We start from the raw sequence: 16342 nt of genomic DNA, 5'->3' as shown, positions 1-16342 counted from the left end.
ACAGACAAGCAATTTGACAAGAAGAATGAGCGAAGATCTGAGCTGGCTTTAAATCTGAAACAAGACCCAGATGAACCGGACAAGTTTATCAAGATCTCTGCGATTACTCAAGTCTAAGACAAGTGAGTCACTGTGATGGCCATTTCAGTGAATATCTTACTCGGATGCCATCGAGGTCAAGATGACTCGCCCAAGCCATCATGGCCACAAGGAAGTTGTGAATAAAGGAACATTGGTGATACCAATCAACTCACAACAAATAGTGAGAACAAATGTAAACAAGCTACGGGCATCGTTTATTGAAAATATAACCAAAATAGTGGAATTATAATAATCTTTCTCAAATCAGGTTTACTTGATTAAAATAAATTTATTTTCTTAAAAATTATCAATTTTAAATTGTAAAGACATGCCAGGATATTTTTAAAGTTTCAAGTTTGATATAATTATGTACAACACTCTGCAAATGCTCTTGAAATCGCAGCCACCAAAGAGATGAACCTTCTCACAATACACTTTTTTAAATTAATGATAATAAAATCAAATCTATAAATAAATGAATAATAAGAACTAAGAAATATAATAAAAGAGAAAATCATCGAAAATCTTTAAATACTTGGGGGGGATTCATATTCAAAGTTTAATATCTAAATTACAATTAAAGCACATCCACAGAACAAAAAACAACTCTTATGGTTTAACCACTAAACTTTAAAATTTCTAATTTGATTGAGAGAGAGAGAGACGCATAAACACTACAAGTGATAAAAAGAGTGACCTCACATTGAGGAGACAAACAGAAATAAAAATAATAAAATAAAAAGGTCTGGTTTAGTCAAAATATTTACTGAGCTTATTTACATAGCTTCCAGATATGTAAGGGAGCCCAAGTTGTGCTCATGGCTGTCTATATTACCAACAAAATATCCGGACTTGGACCAATTTGAGGCACGCATTTCTTACTGTCCAGCAATTCGGGGGCACAATCTTGTAACTACTACCTGTAGTTACGGGTCTGTATCATTTCCAGAGTTGAGTTATTTTTCCATGGCATAAATGCTCCTTCATGGGATAAATTCTGCATACAAGTAGACATCACCCATATGCTTTAGAAAGCATTATTACATGTAATATCAAAAAAGGTGTTGAGTGATTGTTAACTATATTCATGCAGATCTCTTTTTTTCTTTGTTACTATCATGGCCCACTCTCATTCCTCTTTGCAACAAACAAATCCAATTAGAGGTCAGGTGGCAGCTGCAGTGGTGGTGGTGGTATCGGAAATTACAATAATGGTGGTGTAGAGACAGTGATAGTAGCATTGTGGTAATGGGTGTACTGGCAGTTATGTTGGGGTCAATGGTGGTGGGTTTGTAGAGTGTGGCAACAGCAAACAAGTTGGAGATCTTTGTGGTGTTAGCAGTGAAGAGAGGCACAAAGGAGATAATTTATTATAGGCCCCATAATCAATTACGAGGGCATTTGGCAACCGCTTAGATTATAAACTATTTGATAATAATAAACAACCCCCCCCCCCCCTCCTCTTTTTTTTCTCTTATCCAACACTCCACAACCCCAAAACATGAACTTTTTTCTCAAGTTGTTCATCTCTCAATCAACATCCTCCTTCTTCTTCTCACTTGGAATCATTTTTTATTATAACCAATCGATGTTAGTGGTTGGTAATTAGACAGTGAAGGCGGGTTTCAAACCCAAGTTGTGGTATCTACACTCTCATACTTTAACCAACATGGCAAGCTGACGTTTTCTCCTTATCACTTAGAATCTATTACTTACACATTCCTTTTGATAGGCAATGTTATCAGTCTTCATTGCACAAAACCAAACCATCTCAATCGACTTTCCCTTTGTTTATAATCCACTAAAGCTACCCTACTTGTTACAATAGGATTTCACAAAAGTACCCCAAAAAAAAAAATGTACAAACTATTTTATAATAATTATTTGGCATATCAAATTGAAAGCAATATAGCCTACAAGATATTCAAATGAACATCAACTGATGCATAAAGCAAATAAGAAAATCACCTTTAAATAGAAGAACAAGCAACGCAAGAGGGATAAAGCTCTATAGCGATCACGTCGTGATATTGCATTTTCAATCATGGCCGCAAGATCTAGAAAATGAATAAGCAAACTCTTACATTGGGATTTAGAAAGGAAGTGGATAGAATCATACCAATGGGGAACTAAAGTAAAAAAAAAAAAAAACAACAATAAAAGTATAGGAAAGGTTTTCATCTATGATACCCACATACTTAAAAAGGATTTCCTATCCGTATGGATAAAAAAAAATGAATATGATGCTATCATAAGATATCACATTAGTTATTAATGGAACAACTTGCCAGGGAGGAACTAATTTTATTTTCGTTTTTTTCTTTCTTTTGCCCAGTTTTGTGGAGCTTCTGTTATTTTCTGTTTGGAAGGTCCCCTTAACCTCCAGCCTTTATTTCATTTTAATGAAATTGTACTTATCAAAGAACATCACCTAAAATTCAATAATATTTTTTTTTTGATCAGTGTAAAATTCAATAATATCCTTATCACTATATAAGCATTATTATTCTGAAATAATTTATAATATAATGTCAAGTTAGCAAGTCCATTTTTTGGGTTTCCAAACTGCATACTTTGTACTCAGGTAAAACTTTGACACTCTTACCTGAATACATGCACAATGTGCAAAACATGAACCAAGCAAACATGCATTTTAATTGTGAAACTTTAGTCTTGTAAACGTAAATAGAAGTAACTTAAATGGAAGATAAGACACAAAAATGAAAACAACAAAAAATAAAAATAAAGAAAAACTATAGTTTGTCAAGATAGAAAGATAAAAAATCATACTTACCATAGCAGTGCAATGCATTATGCAAGTAAAACAACTAACAAACTGTCAATGTGCCAATGCAAGGGAAATAAACAAAATCTGATGGGAAACAATTGTAGAGTTATTGTGCTGGGAAAAAGGAAAAGGTGCAGGAGAAGCAATTGACCAAGTTTGTTAATGTATTGCAATTGGCAAGGACCTTTCCTCTTTATAGTGTAACCTTTTGCATTTGTGAAATTGTGACCAACAAGTCAAACTTGATCTCTATAGGCACGTTTCTTGTCATCAAGAAATATTTTCCTGGAGGAAAGGCCAAAATATCCTACAATTAGTATTTGGGCTCTATCCTTGTTTTCTTGGAGCCCATCATCCTTATTAACATGTGTCATTTTAACCACAAAAATATCTATTAGGGGCACTTCACCGGTATCTTGTCTAGGCCTACCATTAGGAAGTAAGTATAAAAATAAAACCAATTGGGGACCAGACAGTTGAAAAGATTGGTAAGAGGTTGGTATAGTGGAAAGGGTAGGTATTTATCCACAGGTGGGAGGCTAACGATTGTCAAAAGTGTTCCATCCAGCATCCCAATGTACCAAATGTTTGCAGCCGACATTGAAGGGAGGGTGAAGAGATTCTTATGGGATAATTGGGTGAAGTCTCCAAAGTTCCATTTAGTAATCAGGGATAAGATGTATCTTCCAAAAAGGACTGGAGGGCCTGGGATTAGAAAAAGAAGGGCATCTCGACCGACAGTTGTTTTGTTCCTCTTTTATCAATAAAATTTTAAAATTATAAAAATAAAAAATAAAAACTTGGTGAAGAAGACTCAAGTCAATAGAGGAAGATTTTCATCGACAAATAAGGGTGAGGCAGTGGCCAGGCATGAGGGACCAATGGGTGTGGAGTTTGGAGAGGTATCCTTAATGGGAAAGGTGAATTCAATAGGGTAATTGGTTTTAGGTAGGGAATAAAATGAGATTTTGGGAGGATAAAGGATGTGGAAAGTCCCCATTAGGATATGCCTTCCTTTGCGATTTTTTCTGCTTAACAAAAAGAACCAATCAACATAAAATTCGTTGGGAGACCTAGGGAATGGTGATTCTAGAAACTTGAGGCTCATAAGGAACTTGAACAAATAGGAATTGGCCTCGATTGCAAGTTTCATCCTTGATGGAATATATTGTGCCCATTTGTTTATCCATGGGAAGGAAGATAAGCGAAGATGGATATAGAGTCAAGATGTCATGTTTTCAATCAGATCATTTTACTTGCCGTTGTCTAGTTCTCCTAACCAGTCTTATGCTAGGGCATTCCTTTAAAAAAAATTAAAAATAAAAAAACCATACTGGACGAATGGTAATTTGCTTAAGCCATTCGTCTTAAATGTGCAACATGCAGTCTCTCTTGCTCGCTCCTGCAAGTAAGAAGGGCCTAACCTCAAGTGGGGCTGGCCCACAAACAGCTGACAGCCCAACTCATTCCAGCAACACAATGGTATGATAATTTCTCACACCAAAAATTAGCATCGTAAATTAAATGATTCCAATGTAGCATATATGTCATAAAAAAGTAGAAGTTAATCACAAAATACCATAATTTTACTCTAATTAAGCAATACAGATAGTTTAGTGTAAGGTATCATGTTTGTGTCTTAAAGTACATTATTTTTTTATCGATTAAAAAAACATTCATTATTCTTCTAACGTATTGGTTCAATCTATCAGCTTATCAAGATTGTAAAATTGGCAAGAAATAGAAACATGTCAAATACCAACTCTGAATTATCATAGAATTTAAACAAAAAGACACCATACAAATTCCACCACCATAGACAAAATACTTTACAATGGATCCTTTTTGTAAGTATAAATTTTCATTAAAAATTCAGCAAGATACTTTAAAACAGATGGTAGAAGCAATTCAATATATTACCAGGGTAGTAATCTAGATATGACGAGCGTATTTGATGAGTTGGATACGATAAAACACGCCCACGCAAGTTCCGCAGTCGTTCCAATGGTTTGTGAGTCTTTGCAGCTTCCAAAAGCCCATCAAATTCTTTTTTATTAAATGGCACTTTAAGAGACTTTTTTAGCTTCTCCTTATATTCAGACGACACATCAACACAATTGAGACTTTGAACATACACCCCATCATCCTCATCCGTCTTTAAGATTTTGCAAAACGGTAAACATGAAGAGAATAAAAAATAAATACTAAGACACCAAATCAAAAAACATGGATCGATCGGGTACTTAAAGAAAATACTTACATCTGAATCATATATTTCCGGAGTTGTAATTGGCGTAAAATTGTGCCCCCCACTACAGGGATTACCCCCTTTCGCCAATCCTTCTGAATCGGTCAAAATTTCATTGTCTTCTTCATATTTCACGATGCCATCTTCGCATTCCAGAATCAATAAATGACCATCGACTCGAACTTGGCTCAAGAAAAGATAGTAACTTTCATCTACTGGAGCTGCCGTTTGTTTGCAATCTGAGAGGAATGGTTTACCAAAACCACGATTTAAAGGCTCTGATTCCAATTCCACTGTACCTTTCAAATCCTTTCTTGCCTGAGTCGATATATTTATACCCTCTTTCTTGATATCGACAGATGAAACATCTATTTCTTCATACTTCACGAAATTGGTCGTTCCATCCTCCTGGGTCCATTTAAAAATATACGATTTTCCATCTTCTCTCAAATTTTCCAAGAATGTCTTGTAATCAGGATCAATGTCAGCTTCTCCTTTGATTAAATTTTTCAAGAATGTCTTGTAATCAGGATCGTCATCATCTTCTCCATCTTTGTTCAAATCTTCCAAGAATGTCTTGTAACAAGGATCCACATCGTCTTCTCCATCTTTGTTCAAATCTTCTAAGAATGTCTTGTAACAAGGATCGGCATCGTCTTCTCCATCTTTGTTCAAATCTTCCCAGAATGTCTTGTAATCAGGGTCGACTTCGTCTTCTTGGGAGTCTAAATGGATGAGGTCATCATCTTCCCTCCTTATAATTTCCAGAAATGTTGCATAGTCTTCATCACCATCCACGATGTCGTCGATCTCCATTTTAACATTTCCCGATTTCTTTGAATTTTCAAAGAAATTCATGCGTCTTCGTTTAAGATTTCTACTATTTTTCGCATCGTACCAAGAATCGAACTCTCTCGTAAGTTCCATTGCTTCGAGCTTCATAGATCTCGTGCTAACGTGCGCACTGAGTTCAACTACACGTGAACAGTGTGAGTGAGTGAGAGTGTGTGTGTGTGTGTGTGAGAGAGAGAGAGATCGTCGAAAACACGCGGAAGAGAAGATTAATGATGAAAATCTCAGGGTTTTACGTACCTTTTAATGTTGATAGAGCTTGAGATTGAGACGATCTAGAACGAAAGCGAAACCCTAACCCTAGATTCCGCCATTGTTTGCAATCTGAGAAACGGAGCGTGCGAGTGAGTGAGTGAGCGCGCGCGAACCGCTTTGTAAGTTTCGGTGCAAGCCCTAGCATTTTTATAGAAAACCTTCTATTGTCCAACGCAGTTGGTCAGTTAGTGTCAAACCAACGGTTGAGAACTCATCTTAGAAAATTCCTATTCTGCCATTTGTAGACGAAGACAAAAAAATGTTTAAAAATCGACGGCCATGTAGTCTCTTTTGAAAAAAGAAAGGGACAAATGTCTCCCTCCGCGTTTTAGCAGATACACGGGTAATTTGCAATTTTTTTTTTTTTTGATAAATTACTAAAAGTTAGTAAAATATTTTAATATTTATTAAAAAAAAAAATCTATTTTTTCAAAAATTATCAAAAATAAATGTCCAACGTTTTTTACTAAAAGGTTGGATTATTCAACGACTTAATTCGATTTTGATAATTTTTGAAAAAATAGATTTTTTTTTGTTGTTGTAAATATTGAAATATTTAACCATCTTTTAGTAATTTTTCACATTTTTTCTAAACTCACCTCCTTAAACATTATTTTCTAATAAATAGTGAAGTTATTTGTTACACTCACTTGAAAAAAAGAAAAAAGAAAAAAATAAATAACTTTTTATTCAATAGGAAGATATTGAAAATTTTCATTGAATCATGCTGAAAAGACTTAGTAGAAACTTATTGATTTGGACATTATAAGAATTTACTTAGCCCTTTTAGATAGATTTGATAAAATCCTACTGAATCTATATTAGAGAATTTGGTACTAACCTACAAAATGAAGCTACATTTGTTTTTGTTTTTGTTTTTATTTTTTCGTTGCCGGTAATTTCTAATAACATCTACATTAGATGATCATTGCTAATCTATTTTACAAGCTCTAAATACATTGCTTCTTGTACTATGAAAATCATGTTGAAACTTAACGCATAATTATTTGGTTGGATGTGGGTGTATGAGTAATACTATAATTATTCCTTTCACCTACCTTTTAAGTGGATGAGACGAGAAAAAAATATCGATGCAAATAGCGTGGCCATAAAATGCACCTCCGTCCCATCTTCTTCTTCTTTTCCACCATCATTGTCCTGCCATCCTCCATTCCCACCCTTTGCCTCCCCCATCCCTTATTTTCTCTCATCTTTTACTTTTTTTTCTTCTTCTCCACCATTGTTGTCACTCTCTCCTCTTATTTCCATCTTCTCCTTCTCCCTGAAGCATAAAAAGTAAACCCCCTAATCAAACCCTAAGCCCGTGAACCCTAGTAGTGAGTGGTGGTAGTGGCGATGAAAAGGAAAGAAGAAGATACGAGAGATAGTTAGGGGTGTGGGTAGAGGATGAGGACAATAAGGCGTGGACAAATGATAAATGCCATTTTTTAAAGTAGGGTGTATTTTTTGGAAAATATGAGGGGACAAGTACTTCTCTTAAAAACCATGTTACTCATGTCGTTTCACACCCCAAAATGCCAAATTGATTTGTCTAATCCATCTTATATTGGATGAGCCAACCCATATAAATTGGTTTAAATGTGTTTAATATTATATTTATCTTTAATTAGTTATAATTATTTTTTAGTATAAGGTGGATTAGTAGATGATCCATGAGAAAAAGATCTACATTATATGTGTAAACAGTAAAAATTGATTATTTCATGTCAAAAAAAAAAAAAAACTTGGTTCACTCAGACAAGTTTCATAATCTCGATTATCAAAATATTGAGCAATTCAACTTGAATTCTGGACAAGTCAAAGTGAATTGTGGCAGATGGTTCACATTGACCATCTAACTTGATAGCCTTTGAGATCAGCATCTCAATCTTTTAAAATCATGCACACACACACTTGTTGGAATTTCGCACAAAAAACTAGTGAGGTTATTAGGAAAATGTTTAGATTTCCAAGAAATTTATATCGATTTTTTTTTCTCTTACTTGTAAATAAAAATTTCATTTAATAGGAAAACTTAACATTACGAATCATTTTCTCTTTTTCTAAACAAACAAGGTTAGTAGTTAATATGAAGGTGGATTCGACCTGGTTTGAACTAATATCATAGGATCAACACTCCACACACCTTTATCAACTTAGTTAAGATGACACATTCATAAAGTTATGAATCATGGCAATATCTTCTTCACTCTTTTGTTTTCACATGGAAATAACACAGAGAGACATAGTTTAGATGACCATAAAATTGAATCAAGCAACATATTTAATGGTTGAAATGAAGCATTGTAGTGACAACGTGCATCATCTAGAACTTTATTTGAATACGAGGTTGATTCAATTTTATTTATGAGAATAAATATTACGCAATAAAAACAAGGGGAGCAATTGATCGATGATCAATCAAGTAACAACGTATTTGCATGTTTAACAACAATAACGATTCGATATGAATGCTTTTATAAATGAAATTGTTGATGTGTTATATGAGTTTCATAATCAAAACAATTATGTTTTCTTACTAGTTGGCCCCATCCTCGGGGATGATCGAGGCGGGGTGTCTTTTGTTACCTTATCGCTTCTCTGCTACTATTATTTGCTTTTCTTGCTTTTTTTTTTTTTTTTTTTTCATTTTTCAAGTTCCCGCAAAGCTCAAGAGTCTGCTTTTCGTCAAGAAGAACTTGTTTTTTTATTTTTTTTTCTTATCATTTTGTGAGGGGTTATGGGTGTAAAAGGGGTTCATTGGCCTTACTATGTGCAATTTCTTGTAATTTCTGGGGTATGCCCTCTTGTAAATTGTTTTCATTAATGAAAAAAAGATCTTTAATGTCCATTCTTGCCTTCCTTGCTTCATTTTTTGTTATAGAATTTTTATTCATTTTCCAATACTTGGAAATTTCTTCAAACTATTTGCATTGTTTTGTTAGTAATCACCTAGTTTTTTTTTAGATAACTCGCCCCTGATCGTGGAGATTGGTCTCGATTTTTAGTGTTACCTAGTGCGTATTCAAAAAATGTGGTGGTGTTGTTTATCCAGATTTGTTTTACTAAGAACTGCTTCCAAATATGTATCAAATGATTTCCATATTTTGACTTAGCTAGCAATACTTGTATGATGTTAACCAATCCGAGTACTAATATTGCTGACCCACCTTACTCAAATACACACATTTTTAAACAAATTCCATAATTTTATCTACCCAAACCAACCTTATTTGGATATATGAGCGTGTTTAGAACAACCTTGGTATTAATGTTTACTTTGTTTTGCCTATTGAGTTTATTCCTAAATCGGATACTCATTGCCTTGTCTCTCTCCTTATAAGCTCATGGACCTCTCCACTCATTGCCAGTTGGTTTTGAGTTGGACCCTCAAATTTATCATGGTATCGAAACGGGCCTTTCTCTCCTCCATGTCACCCAGCTTATATCTCCACGTGTTTCGGCCTAGTTTGGGTCACATATGCGGGGGCATGTTGAGTTTAGTCCCAGATCAGACACTCATTGCCTTGTCTCTCTCATTATAAGCTCATGGGCCTTTCCACTAGTTGTCAATTGGTTTTGAGTTGAACCCCCAAATTTATCATGGTATCGGAGTGGGCTTTTCTCTCATCCACATCACCAATTTATATCTTTGTGTGTTTTGCCCCAGTCTGGCCTGCATGTGTGGGGGCATGTTAAATTTAGTATCATATCAGACACTCATTGCCTTGTCTCTCTTCTTATAAGCTTATGGATCTTTCCACTCATTGCTAATTGGTTTTGAGTAGGATTCCCAAATTTATCATTGCCTTTCTCAAATACATGAGTGTGTTTTACACAATCTCGGTATTGATGTAACTCTGACGTATCCAAATGCACAAGTATTGAAATATGACCCAATATTAATGTTTCTCATGGCTTACCCATATCAATGAGTGTTAAAGAAAGATTCGGTATTAATGTTCCTCAACTCTTATCCAGATACACTAGTGTTCAAGAACGACTTGATATTAATGTTCCTCAACTCTTAGTCAAATACACGAGTGTTAAAGAACGATTCTGTATTGATGTTACCCTAGTGCTATCACGTATAGATATCCGATCGGATATGGCTATATCCAAATTCGAGTTCGAAAAAAATATTGATATTCGAATTTGAATCTAGATCTAGTCGGATGTAATACATTGATATTCGAATCCAAATTCGACTAACTTGTCGAGTATCCTATATTATTCAATTCGAACATGCCCTTAAATTAATCTATGATATAACGAAATGACCTCATCTTCAACCTTTAGTCAAAATCCCTAAAATTTCCCCTCTCCAACCCAATCATCTTCAACCCAAAAATATCAAGGGTTTTTTGTTGTAGCTCAAAGGAAAGAGGGAGGGAGAGAGAGGAATCACTTGAAACCCAAGATCTCAACACACGTGTGAAAATGGATGAGGGTTTCTATGATGAGGAAGACTAGCGATTGTGAGTTTTTAAAGTCTACCATGGCGATGGAGCTATGGTGAGATCTTAATAAATCTCAATCTCTTGGACTTGAAAGTATGAAAATTCTTTCATCAAAATTGTGTTTTACCTTTGATTTGGATGTCCAACTCAAACATCTTATCTCCGGATGTTTTGTGATCACTGATCATCTATTTTGCCGAAGTTCTTATCCGACCATAAGCTTCAGGGTTGCCATGTCCTCAAAGTGGTGAGATCAAAGATTTCTCTTTACTGGAGAGAGAGAGAAAGAGAGAAAGAGAGAGAGAGAGAGAGAGAGAGAGAGAGAGAGAGACTTATCACACAAGTCTTGTATAATGATGAACAAGGAAAACAGTGTGTGTCAGACTTTTATTTATATATAATAGGAAAAGCTATCTTTTATATTTATATATATGTAATATAAAAAAGTTGTCTTCCACTTTTATTTATATATAATATAAATTAAAAGTAAAATATAAGTATTTTACATTATTATCGGATTGGATACTAACGACTCGAATGTATCAACATCCGAATTCATATCCGAAATCTATTCAAATACTTAGAATATATCCGAATCCGAATTCGATATCTGAAATTTCGAATAGGAATTCAAATCGGATTCAAATTTTTGACTATCCATTGACAAGTCTATGTTACCTTCCACATACGTGAATATTGAAAAGCGACTCAGTATTAATGTTATTCTTTCAAAAACATGAGTGTGGAAAAGTGACTTGATATTAGTGTTATTCTTCCAGATACACGAGTAACGGAAAACGATTTGGTATTGATGTTACCCTTCCAGATACGCAAGTGTTGAAAATTGATTTAGTATTAATGTTACTCTTCCAGATACACGAGTGTTGAAAAACAACTCGGTATTAATACAACTCTTCCAGGTACATGAGTGTTGAAAAATGACTCGGTATTAATGTGGCTCTTCCAGATACACGAGTGCGACTCGGTATTAATGCGACTCTTCCAAATACACGAGTGCTGAATAGTGAATCAATATTAATGTGACTCTTCTAGATACACAAGTGTTGAAAATGATTTTGGTATTAATGTTACTCTCCCAGATACACGAGTGTTAAAAAATGACTCAGTATTAACGTTACAACATACACACATTGCTGGATTTTCAAAAATGGACTTGATATTAATGGCGCAACACACACCTATGAACATATTGTTGGAGTTCGAAAGATGAACTCGATGATATTACCTTCTTTGGGGGTATATTTATTATTACATTAGATTTAATACATGAATATAATTTTAAAAATTTACACAAAAATGTTTGTTTACTGATAAGACTTCTAGATAAGCCTGATTTGTCAGACATCTCTTTGAGGGGATACTCTGTGATAACTCTAATAAAGTAGGTTAGTATTTCGACATCATCCAATGTGACTGACTGTTCTCATTACCAAGCTATTTCATCATAGCTCTGTTGACACCTCTAGATATCATTTTGGGTGTAATCGAAACATCATAGTGATGTAGGTCAGTTTCCTTAACCTTATTATCTTGTTTTCGAGTTCTCTTATGTTCATTGTCCCATTCCTCGTTGTGCGGACTTCTCATCGTACTGAGGTCTTTAGGGTTGGGGATGGGACACCTGCTTACTTAGACGCCTCGAACTTGATAAAAGTTCTTTTGTAGTCTTCTAGAGGGATATACACCATCCATGGTGTTATCTGCCATGCCGTTTTGCCCATGTGGCTTATTATGGGAAAGTGTTCCCTTGGTTATGAGACCATCTCCCACTCTCTGTGTTGTCATTGCTGGCGCTCTTGTGATTGGATGTCCCGTTTATTGTTCTTGTTGTTGGTGGCTTCTTTGAACCTCCAAATGTTCCCCCAAGTGGACATTTTCTCATCGCAAGTCGATCATTTGATCTCCCTGTGTTTATTAGGTTATGCATTGGTTCCATAAGTTGAGCTTTTTTATTATTATTTTTTTTTTATGGAGGTTGACCATGTGGATGTGGTCTAAGAATCTTCATAATTTCTCACATACAACGTCAAAAGTGTGAAGGCCTTTTATGGCATACACTTATCGAGATTGGAACGATACCTCGATGAAGACGATGATCTTGATCAACAAATCTTTTTTTTTCAAGACTTCAGTAGCTCTAGATGATAAATGAGAGAATGAAGAAGATAGAGGCCCCAATGTGGTGCCTACTAAAAATCATTCGAAGATTTAGTAAGTAAAGTGATGGTGATTTTAAAAAAATGGAAAAATATTTTGATGAGGAAAAAGATGAACAATTGAGTTGCAGAGAAAGATTGTGTATGCTAAGGCTTCAAAAAGTTCCCCCTTTTTCGATTGGAGGAAAAAATTTTATATCTAAAATCTAGAGACAAGTGCCACTACACAACTGGTCCAGGTGTAGGGTGAGCTGGGTAGTTGACATATACTTGAGTGTTTTGGAAGATGTGTCCATCACCCATAAGCAACCACTTGAGTCGGATTTGTAGTGTCTCAATGCAAATGCTTAGTTCACATTTTACTGTTTAAGGGGTGGACGAGCTAGGCCATGTCACATTCAACCATGTCCTGACTAGTATTTGTGGATATCATCATAAATGAAGAGATTTGGCGTATAAGAGAGCTCAAATTGCATTAGATCCAATCTCATTATAATTGGGGTGTCAGACAAAGCTCACGAATCAACCAGTTCTCTAGATCATACCAAACTGACGTGACCTATGGTTCTAAGTCCGATTTACGTTTCTATATTTGGAGTAACCCACTAAGAACTTTCATTCCTATGGTTTACAAGCCTGCTTCGTTAATACTCCCCGTTGACTATTGGGCGAATTTAGTTGGGATCACGCCATCCTTATTGATCGTCCTGAATCTCGTTTAGGCATCAAATCTAGCCTTGATATATACTCTTTTGACTTGTGGCGACTTTTTGGTATTGGTAGTTTCAATTTGATATTTTTCTTTGGGGCCCCACTCAATCTTTGTGATAGTAGGGGTGTCAATGGGTACCCATTTAATCGAAACCGAATCAAAATTGAAACTGAATTCCCTGATTCTAGATCCCTTTTTATTGGAATCGATTAAAGCTAGGTCTAAAATGGAATCAAATTGATAGGAACTGGAACTATTAGGTTCTATCCAATGGGTACCCGCAGGTACCCGAAACCAATTTATTTTGTCATTTCTTTCTATACTATAGATGATTTGAGGTATTTTTTATTATTTAAAAAATAAATGATTGCTATATAAAATTTTTCAAAATTTTCATATAAATTATCAATTGAAACTTAAAATGAGTTACTCTTCTTAAAAAATTATTACTTTTAACAAAGATAAAATAATTAATTTGTATCTTAAGTATAACAAAATATGACTAAGTTAACAATTTTGTTGATAATCTATTAATTTTTTGAAAGAATTTTTTTAATAATGATTTGAAATACTTTTTTTCTCATTCAATTCTTGAGAATCAGAATCAATGGGTACCCGTGATTTGTTACGATTCCGGTTCCATTTATTTTGGAACCGGACCTGGAATCAAACTAATATAATGATTATGGTTCTAAGTTCCTTAGGAACCGAACCGAAATTGACCCATTGACACCCCTAGGTGACACATGCCCTTATAATGCATCATGGAGAAAATGGTCTCCACAATAGGTGATACCAATGAAAACCTTGACAGTTATGATGATAGTGACGATGATGAGGAGGGCATTGAGATCATTTTTTTATAATTTATAAGAGAAGATCAAGGCCAATGAGACATTTCTTCAATTTGAAAATATGAATAAGAGAGGTGCCAAGATAAAAATTTAGTGGTGGGCATGAAATCAGTTTGAAAACATAAAGGTGTTGAGATGAGATCAATTGACACATTGAAAAAAATCATGAGGAGGAGGGTATTGTGATCATTTACGTGTTGTCTCTAAGAGAAGACCAAGGCCAAGGAGCATGTTATTAATTTAGAAATATTAATAAGGAGGTATCTCAAAAGATAAAAACATGGAGGGGTTAAAAAAATTAGTTTAAAACATATGCGGTGTTGAGATGACATTCCATGTTGAAAAAGTTAAAAAAGTAGGTACCATGTGGCAAGGACATATATGGAATTTAACAATGATATGAGGCCAAAAATGCCCACAGTTAATCCCTTTAAAAAATTCGGTGTTGAAATGACGTTGATATGCTGAGAAAGTTAAAAAAATAAGTTCCATGTGACAGGGACATATAAGAAATTTAACAATGATATGAGAACAAAAATGCCCACACAGTTCATTTCTTTTCTTACTGGCTTAGTAAATATTTTAAATCTTACTAAGAGTCATTTTACTAAAATGATAATCCACATCAACAATCGAGCACTGCAATAGATCGTAGAAATAGATTCAAAATATAATTTCTTTTGAGTTTGATTTAAAATTTTGAAAATAAAGAATTATCAAATTTTCACGTAACTCTCAAATTTAAAATAAAAATTTAATGATGAAAAATAATTTTTTTAATTTTATTTTTTAAATTGACAGAATTTTGTCCTCTACACCCTTGGAGCCCAAATCATGTTTTTTTTATGTCACAAAGTGAGCCCAATAAGAAATCCTTTCTAACTTTTGGAGGCTAGTTTAACTCTCAAGCTTAGAGCCAAACTTTTGTAACTAACTTTTGAACGTGCCACCTATTAGTTAGTAGGGTGATATAGACATGGCACTTACTTTTTGGTAAATATTTATGAGATCCCTTTGTATTTTCAATTTGATGCCATGCCCCTATATGACATTGGTCAACTCTACAATACTATTTGAAAACAACCTAAATGCCCTTGTATTCAAATCCTAACCAAAGCCTCATGATTTTCTACACCAAAACCCATTTTTAATCCTATTTTCAACCTTAGGAATTAGGATAACATCTCCTTCAACCTTCAATCCTTAATAATAAGATAAGCTTTTCGAGAGGTAAACACAATGAATTTTTACCTTGACCTTTTCTGTTAAATCTGTCATTTAGGGTGTAATTCTTTTCACCCTAATTTTGATTTAGGATTTTCTCCATCAACCTTTAAATCTCAACTGAAGGATAAGATTTTCTAAAAGCAAAAGACAATGGATTTTTAGGTGAAAAATCAAGGATTTTCTAAAATGGATTGGAGAGACAAAAAGTTAAAGATGATGCATGAAAGATGGGATTTAGGTTGTAGAACTTATAGATGACTGACTTCCTGGGGTTTTAAAAATGATTGACTGTTAATAAGAGTCGTTTTAGACTGACTTCGTTTAACATTGCGTTGACGTGGCAGTGTATAGAGAATCATATATTTTTTTCCTCTAGATACAATGAAAAAATTGACGGTTCTCTATGCATTGCCACATTAATGCAGTGTTGAACGCAGTGTCCAATGAAATCAGTTCAGCATTTTCCTTTTAGTAGTTTTAAAATGATTGATTTTTGGCTAGTTTGAGGAAAATGAGGGCATTAAAGATCATTGTATAAAAGTATTATAGAGGAGACCGAGGTCAATGGAGGTATTTCAAAATACAGCGCCAAAACGTGGGGTTATTGTTAATTAACAAAATCTCTCAATCAATCCAAGGTCCAAACAACCGAGATTTGGATTTCGTTCTTACGAGATACGAATTACGA

At 34.5% G+C, this 16342-nt stretch overlaps 1 protein-coding gene across 2 annotated transcripts; it reads right to left on the bottom strand.

Moving 5' to 3' along the window:
- Positions 1–580: 580 nt before the first annotated feature.
- On the bottom strand, positions 581–6456 carry LOC147406673 (uncharacterized). 2 transcript variants are annotated; one of them, XM_086434822.1, is made up of 5 exons: positions 6210–6456; positions 5130–6091; positions 4790–5024; positions 2050–2138; positions 581–1078 (listed from the first exon to the last, which is right to left on the bottom strand). In XM_086434822.1, exons 1-5 carry the CDS (start codon positions 6367–6369, stop codon positions 998–1000), a joined length of 1527 nt encoding a protein of 508 aa, XP_086290948.1. In that variant the 5' UTR covers positions 6370–6456; the 3' UTR covers positions 581–997. The 2 variants fall into 2 exon arrangements, with proteins under 2 accessions (XP_086290948.1, XP_086290949.1); XM_086434823.1 differs by having other exon boundaries at positions 5130–6081; positions 6210–6348.
- Between the last annotated feature and the right edge of the window lie 9886 nt (positions 6457–16342).

This window comes from Akebia trifoliata, chromosome 3, assembly GCF_017979445.1.
Source record: "Akebia trifoliata isolate Shusen 1 chromosome 3, ASM1797944v1, whole genome shotgun sequence".
Lineage (NCBI taxonomy): Eukaryota > Viridiplantae > Streptophyta > Magnoliopsida > Ranunculales > Lardizabalaceae > Akebia > Akebia trifoliata.
This window is presented reverse-complemented; position numbering and strand designations above follow the sequence as displayed.